This window comes from Acomys minous (genome assembly GCF_964271855.1).
Source record: "Acomys minous genome assembly, chromosome: 6".
In the NCBI taxonomy this organism is placed as follows: Eukaryota; Metazoa; Chordata; class Mammalia; order Rodentia; family Muridae; genus Acomys; species Acomys minous.
In genome coordinates, this window is record NC_140487.1 from 98235847 (window position 1) to 98249350 (window position 13504).

The 13504-nt window shown below is 46.0% G+C and overlaps 1 protein-coding gene across 1 annotated transcript in view; it reads right to left on the reverse strand.

Moving 5' to 3' along the window:
- Positions 1 to 13504, reverse strand: part of SMAP2 (small ArfGAP2) — a 52320-nt gene that overhangs the window by 5112 nt on the left and 33704 nt on the right. Inside the window, exons 3-8 of the mRNA XM_084784888.1 lie at positions 11896 to 11981; positions 10909 to 10987; positions 4136 to 4222; positions 2273 to 2354; positions 1258 to 1364; positions 178 to 343 (exon numbers count right to left, since the gene is read on the reverse strand). Of these exons, the coding sequence (XP_084641014.1) occupies positions 178 to 343; positions 1258 to 1364; positions 2273 to 2354; positions 4136 to 4222; positions 10909 to 10987; positions 11896 to 11981 (607 nt within the window). The remainder of the gene's footprint in view (positions 1 to 177; positions 344 to 1257; positions 1365 to 2272; positions 2355 to 4135; positions 4223 to 10908; positions 10988 to 11895; positions 11982 to 13504) is intronic.

Here is a 13504-nt window from a genome sequence, read left to right on the forward strand (position 1 = left end):
GGGATGTGTATTTCTGAGCCTGGGTTATCTCACTTGACACAATATTTTCCAGTTCTATCCACTGTTTTCAAATTTCATTTTTCTTTATGGCTAAATAAAATTCCAACACAACAAATAATTCTTGCATGTTTGTTTTCAGCCTCTCCCTGGAGCACCTCCATAACTTTATGGCTCTACCTTGGGCAGGCATTTGAGGAGTCTGGGATCCATACAGTGAGAGGATGGAGTCCTTGGAGAGCTGTTTCTTGCCTGTTTCTTCTGACTTGCTCCCAGGCTCTGGAAACAGGTTCAGGTTTTCAGGGACAGACCCGGCGCTCCCTGCAGTTGGCATGGATCCTACAGCCTGGGGCACAGAGAGCAGCAGGACAATCAGAACGGCCCTCTCTGTGCTGTTTCTGACACTTCTGATAAGAACTAATGGCTCATGAGCCAGGTGTGATAGCTCACATCTCTAATCCCAGAATGCAGGAGGCTACCTGGGCTAACAGTGAGTTCCAGGTTAGCCAGGACAACATTGTTAACGCACGAGACACTGGGGCACAGGGGAGTGGAGAAAGAAAGAAAAGAATTTATGGCTGATGTTAAGTCAGCATCTTCCTGAAAATGTCACCATAAAAACACTTGACAAACTCTGTGACTTGATAAGAAAAAAATGAAAACAACCCCCAAATGATGCAGCACAGAGAACCGAGTTTGGGTCAGTGTACAGGCAGGAGGCAGCTCAGTAGCAGAGTGTTTGTCTAGGATGTATGCAGTCTTGGGTTCAATTCCCAGCTGCTCTCTCTCACACAAAGATCCCAGAGTACTTATTTATCATAATACAAACAGAACAGCTTCCACAGCCAAGAAGTCCTCATCTGCAAAATATCTGGTTTGAGGCATTCTTGTGGATATATGAAAGTATGAACAAAATTTATAAAATGACACAGACACCATTTCTGGGACATTCCACAAATAAGAGCTGCTGATGTTCAACACTCTAGCAGAGGTTCAGAATGAAGGGCCCACCCCTAGTGTCAGCCTATACAATGTGACACCCCTGTGACACAGGCCTTCTCAAGTAGTCACTCTGGGGGCAAAAGACCAAACTGTATGAAACAGTAATCTTGGGCCACAACAAGCTGACAGACACAATGCCACAGAGAAAATCAAGAGAAAACCAAGTTCAGCCCCACCAAGAATCATGGCTGGACTCCACGATTAAGCTGTGAACCTTTCCAGAATGTTCTTTAATCCTGACAAGTGCAGAAGACTCACCTTTCTGGAAGCTGAAGAAGGGGATGGAACAGAGGCCAAAAGGTCTAGATCCTTTTCTAGGGCATTGCTGGTCTTACTGTTTGCAATTGAGCAGGCCACAGGAGCATCTAGGAGGGAGACAGAATTAAACAGCACACCTACAAAGACCTGTCCTCTGTGTGAGACAAGAAGCAGACAGGAAGACCACAGGCTCTGTCCAGGGAGCCTGAATAGGATTTTCAGAAGAGGCCTCACCCCACATTCCCACAAGTGCTCTGGAGTAGGCTACAGAGGGCAGCAGAGACTCGGGCTTGAAGGCTACATTAGCACTGACTGGCTTCCTCCTGGCTATCGGAAGGACAAGGTGTGCAGGACTCACTTTCAGAGAGAAACGGGGTATGGAAATTGGAGCCATGGCAGTCAACAGCCTGAATTCACAGCAGAGACCTGATGGTACAACCAACCACCAGCGCTGTGAGACCGAACTGGCTTCCTCTTTGAAAGTGGCAAAGCCAGATGGCAGAGAGGACTGACTGCTCAATAACAGGCCCTCTGAGAAAATGACTGCATAGGAGCAGTGCCTGTCAGTTGAGGACAGGAAAGCGGCAGAGGATCAATGGTTTTGTTTCCTGAAATTGCCAGCGTTTCCTGAGGGCTTGGCATGAAGCAGAAGGGCCAGGAAGCGCAGAGGTAATCCTTCCAGCAGCATCTCAAGCAGACACTGACAAACCTCAGCCCACAGTTGTGCAAGTAACGGTCAACAGTCAGGTAAACTGCCCTAGAGCCCAGACAGAGATCGGCACTGCGGGGACTCTGCTCCAAAGGCTATGCTGTTACCCGCTCCCCTGAGCTGTTGCTCTGAAAAGGCTTAGCAAACACTTTCTTAGAGTAACTGTTGAGAACTAAGCAGGAAGAGCACAAGCAAACAATCTTAGTGAAGTAGACACAAACGTAAGCCCTAACTCTAGTCTTCTTAGAGTGGCAGAGAATTCAACAGATTTGCAAGAATTCAGGAGCTGAAAAACCCATTTCTTACCCAGGCCCAACAAGTCCATGACAGGGGCTGCGGATTTCGGGGAGCTTTTCCGAGGTAGCTGTGCGTCTTCTTTTTTCTGTGGCTAAGGTGACAAAAATATAAAAAAAGGGCAAGCAGTTGTTTTTGACACCACCCCATCACTGTAAAGCCACAGGGATTCTTGTGGTGTGGCTGTTTTTCAAAGACAATTACAAAAGAAACAAGACTCAGGAAGTGCAGCGAGCAGGAGTGCGTGAAGTGAACACAGCCCTGGGCGGCTTGTTTAGCTTTCTGGAGAGGCTTCTCTTTCTGAAACTAGTTGAGCCAGGCACCACTAGAAACAGTGTTTGGTCCCAGGTTAAAATGAAAAACAAAACAAAAAGATAGTACAAAAGTCAGGAGCCAGCCAGTGAAGACAGTTCAGTAGCTAAAGCCAAAGCCGAGTTCAAGTCCCCAGACCTGCAGGGTGGAAGGTGAGGATGGACACCCACAGGTTGTCCTCTGACCTCCACGTGTGTGTTACAACACGTGCACCCCATCCCCCAAAATAAATAAATAAATAACACATTTTTGTTTGTTTGTTTTTGAGACACAGTCTCACTATGTAGCTCTGGCTATCCTGGAAATCACTATGTAAGCCAGGCTGGCTTCAAACTCATAGACATCCTCCTGCCTCTGCCTCCAAAGTGCTGGGATTACAGGCGTGAGCTAGCCCAGCTCAGTTTTTTTTTTTTCAGTTTTATTTTTTATCTAAAGAAAAAGTCAGGATCCAACAAAGTTCTCATTTTGTTTAGGAAACCTTTTACTTTATTCTAAAGATCACTTTAAAGAGTCCCGATTCGCTCTGCCATAATCGCAATGGACTGAGGCCACAGATGCACAGTGATGTAAAAGCTCTTCCTTCAGGAGCAGGATAAAACCCTTCTCTTGAGGATCAAGCGATGCCTCAGTGATTAAGAACACAGGACCCAGATAAGCGTGGTGGCCCACGCCGTTAATCCCAGGACTTGGGAGGTAAGGCAGAGGCAGGTGGATCTCTGTGAGTTCGAGGCCAGCCTGGTCTACAAAGCAAGTCCAGGACAGCCAAGGTTACACAGAGAAACCCAGTCTCAAAAAACCAAAAAAAGAAAAACAAACCAACAAACCAAGAACACAGGACCCCAGGTTTAGTTTCCAGCACTCACAGGGCAATTCTAGTTCTAGGGCACAAATGCCTTCTTTTATTCTCTGCAGGCACCAGGCACATGTGTGGGGCACATGCACATGCAGGCAAACACACAAAAATAAGCCTTTAAAAAAATAACTGAGACTCTTTTCTCTTAAGATTATAATCCCCTAGAGGATCTACTACCCAGCCAGTGTGTGCCATGGGAAAACAGGGAGCATGACCTGACTTCTGGACCCCTCAAGTTGCAACGGGGAGACGAGCTAAGAGGTCTAATGGAGGCTAACACAGAGGGAACACCTGCCTACAAGGTAACACACTGCCATCACACGCTGGCAGGGGATGTGTATCTTGCGCAGAAGGGAAAGATCCAGTTCGCAGGCTTCCATCTAGCCGCCTCACACAGAGAAGACCTGTAAGCTAGCTGCAGTGTGGCACACCACTGATCTCAGCAGGTGGGAGGCAGGTCTCTGTGAGTTCAAGGCTAGCCTGATCTGCAGGAGTTCCAGGGCTTTGGAGAAGAGGTGGGTAAGGAAAGACAATGGGCGATAGAAAGTGAGAGAGCAAGAGAAGCTGTGGAGCACATGAGTCACAAGCAGCAGGTGATCTCTACGTGCACTACGGTTTCCCACCCACTCACTGCCACGCCGCCGCCCACCCACCCTCCTCCATACACGTGAACACGAGGACACCTACATGGGAAGAAGTTCCCCACTTACCATCTTTACTTTCTCAAAAACAACAGGTTCCATCTTTTTCTCTGGAGCAGGCTCACTCCCTCGTTTCCACTTATCGTCCTTTTCTTTCTAAAATGATTTAACAGGACAATGACATCCTAGCATGAGCACCGTTAGTGTTTCAGGAGCTACAATCCAAATGCAAGCACGACATCAGAGTTTCCTAAAGATCCTGACGCAGCAGTTTAGCCAGCGTGGTGTGGGTGTGACCACAGCTGCTCACTAACCTCCACACTGAGGCAGGCAGACCACACATTTTAAGCCCCCACTCTTCTCATCAGCCTGATCTACTCATCACTGTGAGTTGAAAGTTGCCACCCATTTGTGCCCTTTATCTCCTGTGTGTTATACATAACTATAGAAAGCCAAAAGAACACAAAAGGTAAGGGCTAAAGGCAGGCATGGTGGCGAAAGCCTGAACCCCGGCACGGGGACCACTGAGGCAAGAAGACTTTGAGTTTGAGAGCAGTCTAGCTATACAACAAAGAACCTCCAGCCAACAAGCCCAAACGAGGAAGTCCCTTTTAGGTGTTGTTGCTCTTTGGAACTCTGGTCCTCTGCAAAAGCATCAAGTGCAGCTGGGTGTGGTGCTGCATACCTTTAATCCCAGTACTCTGGACGCAGAGGCAGGCAGATCAATGTGAGTCCAAGGCTAGCCTGGCCTATAAAGTGAGTCCGAGACAGCCAAGGCTACACAGAGAAACTGTGTCTCGAAACCCCACCCTCACCCTCCCAAAAAAAGCATTAAGTGCTCTTAACCAGTGGACCATGTTTCCAGCCCTTTCACTTCGTTGTTTTTTTTTTTAAATCAGGAAACATAGCTAAAGGCTGGGCGGCGACACAAACTTGCCTGCATTTAAAAAGTTTACAGGCAGCTGGACGGTGGTGGCACATGCCTTTAATCCCAGCACTTGGGAGGCAGAGGCAGGTGGATATCCGTGAGTTCCAGGCTAGCCAGAGCTGTTACATGTAAGACCCCCCTCCTCCCCTGTGCACCCGCCATAGCAAGCATAGCAGCAGTAACGCTATCTTGCAAGGCAAGACTAAAATAATAGGTTCCCGGGATAAGATAAGGCCTGGGGCCCAGAGGAAAAAGATAAAAGCATGCCGAGATAACAGAAACAGTTTGTCCTTGTCAAACAAGATATTTATGGTCGGCCACCTGGCCCAGAGAACAGGTAAACTCCCCTGTTCCTAGAGCCCATCTGATGACCGGGCCATAACCTCGCCTCATTTAAATTTACCAATCAGAGCCCTGTAACTATGCTTCTCGCTTCTGTACCCGCGCTTCCCGCTAAAATCCCTATAAAAGGCCCCCCGAAAGACTCGCTCGGCGCGCCAGCCTCTCCAGAGACTGAGACGCCCGGGTACCCGTCCCCCTGCAATAAAGCCTCTTGCATGTTGCAACCGAAACCTTGGTCTCGCTGGTTCTTGATGGGGGTCTCCACGTTAAGACCACCGTGCTGGGGGTCTTACATTACACAGAGAAACTCTGTCTCGAAAAACAAAAAACAAAAACAAAAGTTCACAGGCAAGCTGGGCATCATCAGGGCACACCGGTAATCCCAGCACTCAGGGAGGCAGAGGCAGACAAATCTCTGTGAGTTCAAGGCCAGCCTGGTCTATTAGGCGAGTCCAGGACAGCTACACAGAGAAACTCTGTCGAGAAAACAAAACAACAACAACAACAACAACAAACCCAAACAAACAACAAACAAAACAAAAGAAGGGCTGGTAGTGGTGGTGATGCACATCTTTAATCTCAGCACGTGGGAGGCAGGGGCAGGCAGACCTCTGAGTTCCAGGACAGCCTGGTTTACAGAGGAGTTTCAGGACAGCCACGGCTACACGGAAACTCTGTCTCCATAAATAAATAAATAAATAAATAAATAGGAAAAAAAGATAGGAAAGAGAAAACAAGGCATAGTAGCTGACAGTTGCAATCCTAGCATTTATGAGATTAGTGCAGGAAGCTTTATCTGAATTTGAGGCCACCCTGGGCTACAGTGAGACCTTGTCTCCAATAAAACAAAACAAAGTCTTAGTTTCAAGATTAACAACTAGAAAATAAAACTTAAGGAAATAAGATGAGAATCATTTAAGAAGTAATTTACAATTTTTTCATAGATTATAATATAAAGCTATAGGTCACATTTAACACCCCCCCCCAAAAAAAAGTCTCATTGAAAAACAAAATCTCAAAATAACTTTAAAAATATAGGCACATAGGGGCTAGAGGGATGGCGCAGTGGCTAAGAGCACTTGCTGCTTCTGTAAGAGGACCCGGGTTCTATCCCAGCACCCGCATGAGCGTCTCCCAGCCACCTGTAAGGCTAGTTGCAGGGAATCTAATGCCCTTTTCTGACCTCCACAGGTTCCTGGATGCACATGGCTCACATACACACACACACACACACACACACACACACACACACACACACACACACACCAGGGGCCTGAGGGGGGGAGGGGGGAGAGAGAGAGAGAGACAGAGAGAGAGAGAGAGAGAGAGAGAGAGAGAGAGAACACACAAATAACAGTAATTTAAAGGACACAGGCATATACAGTGCCCCTATGAACATATTCAGTCTTACTAGTGATCAAAGCCCTCAATTTAAAATTAATTTTACAGATAAGATACTGATAGTAATACCTAGGGCTTGTAGACATGAAATAAAACTTGAGTTCTTTCACAATGCTGAGAAAACAGCATTAAACAGTTTAACTTCTAGAAAATATATTGGCAAAGAAAGAAATACTGAGTTTGACTTTCATAATAATCTTTAGAAACAATAAGGCAGGCATGGTGGCGAATGCCTTTAGTTTCAGTACTCGGGAGGCAGAGGCAAGTTGATTCCTATGAGTTCGAGGCCAGCTTGGTCTACAGCTCTCCAGGGCAGCCAGGGCCACACGGAGACAATAGAAAGAAGGAAAGGAAGATAAAAGACAGAAACAATCCAGCAGGGCTTGGTGGTTAGGCCTGGGATCCCAACAGTTGGATGTGGAGGCAGGGGCTCTCCAGTTCAAGGACAGTGTGGGAACAGTCAGTTCCAGGCCAGTCTGGGATACACAGCAAGACCTTGCCGCAATAACCAGCCTCCTAATGCAAAAAGTCATATGTAACAGCCAGGTGTGGTGGCGCACACCTTTAATTCCAGCACTTGGGAGGCAGAGGTGGGTGGATCTCTAAGTTTGAGGCCAGCTTGGTCTACAAAGCAAGTCCAGGACAGCCAGGGTTCTGTTATACAATTCAAACCAAAAACCAAAACCAAAACCAAACCAACCAACTAAAAAAACAAAAAACAAAAAAACAAACAACCCAAACCTTAAATAACAATAGTCCTGAAGGGGAAAGAACCAGATTGTCTGCCCAGCAGGCGATCAGCAGTTAGCACAGTAATACAGCTCATGCATGCATGACTTGCTGGGTGGCGTGCAGAGACAATCTTTAGAACTGGAGTCTGGCTGTGCCTCTGAAGAAGGAACACACCCAGACGAGTCGCCAGGAGAGACAGTGAGAGTAGTGAGTTCTTCCTCTTACTTTTCATAGTTCTTGTAAAAATAATTTTGTTTTTTATGTATAGTGTGGCACTGGAGTACAGAGCACTATTTTTTTGGTCTCTGTTTTACATCTGAAGTGCTAGGATTGCAGATGGGTGCCATCATGGTAGCAGAACACTGCATCCTGAGGCTGCAAACAGGTTGTCTATTTTTAAAGTGGACCTTTGAAGGGAGTAGTGTGCACACCGTTAAACCCAGCTCTAGGGATGCAGAGGCAGGTGGATCTCTATGAGCTTGAGGTTAGCCTGGCCTATGCACTAATTTCAGGCTAGTCAGGGTTACATAGTGAGGCTGTCTCAAATACAACAACAAAACAAAACCCAAACAAAACCAAAAGCAGCCATGTGGGCTGGGCCATGCCTCAGCAGAACACTAATGCACACAGCATTGTAGGTTACCTCACTAGCATTGCACACAAGCTGACTGATCTCTTTAAAGCCAGTTACTTACTGTTTAAATGTTTTCATTTAACAAATGTTCTTCTCTTCTTCTTATTTTTTTTTTTAATTTTTAATTTTTAAAATTATTTTTTAATTTTTTTGGTGAGACTGTCTATGTAGATCTCACCCTTGTGGCAAGTCTCCTGCTTCAGGCCCCAGAGGCTGCTATTATAGGTATATTATCATCATCCTGGCTACTGAAAATATTCTTTTTCTTTATGGTACTGGAAACTGGAGTAACTGCTAATTCCCATTATAACAAGAACGTAAAAACATCCAAACATAGCAAATAAAAATATGAAAGTTTCAGTTAAAAAGAAGTATTTCCTCTCCATGTGAAAACACTTGTTTTGTGAGGCAGGGCTGCAGCAACGCCAGGACGAGCGACAGTGTCTTCCTGCCACAGCACCCACCCCCGACCCCATTGGATTATATTTCATATACCTCAGCACAATGAACAAAGCTTTATTTTCGACAAATAAAAGAAAATGTGTGTACTTTGGTTCAAAACTCTTTTTCAAAAGATTTGCTTTATTTTAAAAGTATGTGTAGGATGCATGTGTGGGGAGGTATATTGTGTATGTGAGTCCAAAGAGCCTACACAGGATAAAAGTAGGTGTTGGGTCTCACAGAACTAGAGCTACTGGCAACTGCGAGCTGCCTGAGGTGGATGCTAGGAACCGAGCGCTCACCCTCTGGGACACAGCACATGCTGCTGACTGCTGAGCTAGCTTTCCCACCCTGCTGCTACATCCTTTTGGACAGTGCTCCTGGGGTGTAGCTGAACAAGGGGTTAATCTTTCTCGGACCAGTTATGTTAACTGGCAAGCCCGTTTCCCACGTGACTGTGAGGAGTCCTTCATATTAAGTTGGGAAGGAATCCCTTTTCCCTAACTACATGTACTACCCTGCATTTACCTGCCTGTTGAGGCTCAGCAGGCAACCGCACTTCTCATACCGTGCCAAACATCCATCTACAGCTGGTCCTAATTAGCTTAACTTTTCATTATCTGGGAAGGCTTTTTACATGAAATGGCATGCAAACATGGTGACATCACTGGCTATTATATCATCCATTAGAATAAACAAAGGCTGGGAATAAATAAATAAACAATGTAGAAAATCAATGAAGAATAAACAATGAAGCTCAGCAGTAAAGTGCTTGCCTAGCACGCGCAACCCTGGGTTTAGCTGTCAGCAATGCAAAATAGAAAGTGTATACAATAGCAGTAAAATAAAAACTAGAAGACAGATGGATGACAGGTGGATTTGACCTGCACTAGGACTGCAGAGCTTTGTACTCTTGTAATTTTGTGACTGGGGGGAAAAAGCAATTATTCTGAAGAATCTCACCTAAAGCTGACTTAAGGTCTACAGCACCATCTTTACCACTTCCTCCTCAGTCATCAACAGTGGACATACTTATCCAAACACTATGTTGCATCCCTTCCTGTGTGTTGTAGTTACACACTTGGCAACTGGTACCCAACTCCCTCTGAAACTCTTCTCAGGAAAAAGCAAATGTCCCACTGGCAATTAGTCCAATGGCATCGGCCACCAGCATATGAACATGCTGGTCAGACTGAAGGGAAACACTGATGATTTAACTAGACCTGCTTCTTTCAGCTTCATTTATAAACAAAACTCTATGTACACATACATTAAAACATACATAAACACAATACATTCATTCTACTTGACCTATTACATTCAACATGTCCATCTCAAGAGATAATCAGGAGGCTGGGCAGTGGTAGCGCATACTTTTAATCCTAGCACATGAGGGGCAGAGGAAGGTGGATCTCAGTGGGTTCCCGACCACCTGGTCTACAGAGTGAGTTCCAGGGCTACACAGAAAAACTCTGTCTTGAAAAACTGAAAAAACAAAAACAAAAACAAAAACAAACAAAACAGAAAAAATAAAAAGAAGAGAAGAAAAGAAAGATAGCTCTGTGGGTAAAGGCCTTGCTGATGATCACTCTGAGTACACTCTCTGGAATCTATATAGTGGAAGGAGAGAAATGACTCCAATAAATTATCCTCTGACTTCCATGTGTAAACCATGACATTCATGCTCATGTGCTCACATGCGTGCGCGCGTGTATACACACACACACACACACACACACACACACTCGCGCACACACACGCACACACTTAAATAAACAGTGTCCGATGGGATACCACTAGTCCCAGGACTTGGAAAGTAGCGGCAGGAAGGTGCGGTCAGGCTGAGCTGTACAGCGAGAGCCTAGCCCACAAACTCCAAAGACAAGGAAAGGAGGGAGGGCGGAAAGGATCTGAAGAGAGGTTAGCAGTACTCCTCAGTGTGGAGCAGGGAGCTGTCCTGCCTGTCCATGAGCTAGGCTCAACGCATGTGTTCAATGCACGTGCCATATCATGGCCTTGACCCAACACCTGACTTCCTCCTACTTTTACATTTATTTATTTATTGAAGCCTTATCTTGCTTATTTATCTGAGACACAGTCTGACTATGTAGCCTTGGCTGGCCTGAAATCAATGTGTAAGCCAGGCTGGCCTCAAAATCACACAGATTGCCCGCCTTGGCTGGAATTAAAGTGTGCACTGCCATGACAGGTTGCTTTCACCTTTATTAGCTGACCATTTGGGACCATTTTGGTACTTCACCGGTATTTTGTTTATTAAATGGAAGTCTTTCAAGTCTTCCTTTCCTGGCCTGATTAAAAAGTAAATTACTAGTGTAAACAAAAACTGAAAGATTTACAACCAACCCTAAGGACGTTGATGTCCAGACTTCGGTCCATATACTTCTTCTTCTCATATTTATCTCGAATAAATCCTTCAACAGCTCTGCAAACACTTATTAAGGATAAATGCAACGGTGGGAGTGTAAAAGATCGATTTGTCCCCCACGGCGATGCTCTCCTCTTTCCTGCCTGGTTTCCCCCACAGGCCTCCTGTTTCTTCACTTACAGCTCCCCTGACCAAAACCTTCAAATCCCCCCTTCAAGGTTACTGAAGGCATCATCACCATTTCCTCAGTTCCCTTTAGAGTGACGACAACAGTAAGTGGGATTCCCCTTCCCTGGAGGCTTTGGCATTGGTGGCTATTGTAGGATGCAGGGGAAGAAATCAGTCATCTATCTGCTTTAAGGCCCTTGATCAACAGACTTCAAAGGTACCTAAAAGCCTCTCAAAAACAAGCGTAGGCCCTGCTGCCAGACTGACAGATCTCTTTCACCTAACAGGTTCCACTAACACCCACCCAAGTCAAACCCTAAGAAGGTAGTCTGCAAAGTTTCTTGGGAAAACCTACCTTGAAATGGGCTTGTTCTGTGTTCGTCATCCCTGGCTGAGGGATGGAGAAAGAGCAATACTGATAAACAGGTCAAAAATAGCCAATACTCTCACACAAGATATTTAAAAAAGCAGTGCCAGTATTGCCGATCGCCAGGGTTCAACAGAGCACAGTAAGCCTTTCTTTTCATCAGACAATAGTTTCAGAGATTCAGAAACTATTGGAGCTGTCACTCTTTGGGAGGATTCACAGTGAAGTCACTGCGGCCAGAATTCCCGAGCTTTCCCTATGTGATGTTACATGACAGTCCCAACATCAGCACACAAGCGCTTTTTTTGTTTTGGTTGCAAGAGGAGAACCAGAGTTCTTGCTGAGATGGCTCTGTCTTCTCTCGGGCCTGGAAAGTAGCCTGGCTCTTCCCAAACACCACAACTGCACCCAGCTACCAGAGAAAAGATACGGGTCTATCTGGGGCCGCCGGAAGGTCTCAGGAAGGTGGGCTTCGTAGAGTCGGTTTGCCTTTCCATTCCCCATCTCCTGCATGCACTGCAATGAAAGAGAGTGCAGAGACAGGAGGTCAGCCCAGGACGTGCATGCGTGTCACCCAGGGCTCAGGGTGCAGATGAGGAGCCAGCTTCAGAGAGTGGCAGAACCAAGACTTCAACTTGTCGGTTCTCAGCTTCTCCCTGTCCATAGGCTACTTTATTGTTTCCTCTTGCCTCTGTGTGTGGGTGGCTTTCTAGCAGGTGTGTCTGTGTGCCTGAGGAGGCTAGAAAAGGGCATCTGGTCCCCAGGGACTGAACTTACAGACGGTTGTAGCCACTACGCCAGGGTTGAGGACTGAACCCGAGTTCTCTGGAAGAGCAGCCAGTGTTCTCAGCCTCTGAGGCCCTGAATAGGTTTTTGTTTTAATTAAAAGATGTGTCTAGTAAGAGACAAATACAGAGGCAGGTGGATCACTGTGAGTTCAAGGCCAGCCCGGTCTACAAAGTGAGTCTAGGACAGCCAAGGCTACACAGAGAAACCATTAGTTCAGGAATAATTCATTTGAAAACCAAAGCTACATAGCATAGCTACCCATCAAATTTCTACAGGGCCAGCACTAATAGGTGCTATAACTCTAAGTTAATACAAAATTTTTCCTTTGGCAATGCTAAGAATTGAACTCAGGGCCTTATACATGGTAAGCAAATGCTCTACCACTACGCTACATCCTCGGCCCTTCTAACTCATACTTTTAGATAACTTACTTAGTTCTATTATTGATAAGTGTGTATTCCCATTAAGCATTTAAACAGACTTCTGTACCGGTTAGTTTTAACTGTCAAGTTTATACAGCCTAGAGTCACCTGGGAAAAGAGTAGCACCCGAAGTGTTACCTACATCTGACTGCCTGTGGGCATGTCTGTGGAGGACTGACTTGATTGCTAACTGATGTAGGAAGGCCCAGTGCACTATGGGCAGTACCGTCCTCTAGGCAGCAGTTTCTGAACAGTATAAGAGAGGTGAAGGATAGCTGAGAGGCTGCATGCTCCTTTCTCCCTGCTCTGCCTCTTGGTGTGATGTGATTAGCAGCTCAAACGCCTGCCTGCACTTACCCCAAGTACTGGCTTCGGCCCTAGAGTTGTAAGCCAAATAACCCCCTCTTTTTTCCTTTATGTTCCTTTTGGTCAGGGTGCTGTCACTCAGCATTTTAGAACTACAACGGTCATTCTTGAAGCCTCTTGTGACACAAATTTAACCAACCCTCCCACTTCTACCATTAACTTTGGCAAGTGGTTTTCTTTGGCTCCTCTTCCCTTAGTCCCCCTAGCCAAAAAGGAAGAATGACAAGGGGACGGGGCGGTCAGTACCAGGAGAGAATAAAGAACAATGAAGCCACACCAAGGAGCAGATCGCAGGCATTAATTTACGTGCCAGCCCAGCCACCATGCTACCAGCAAGCAAGATTAATGGTGCATTTTAGCTGTAGCATTACACTAAGGCTGGAAGTGTAGCTCAGAGGCACAGCCCAGAGCATCTGCCTAGGGTGTGTGAGGCCCTGCCTCAGTCTCTAGAACAAGGAAGAG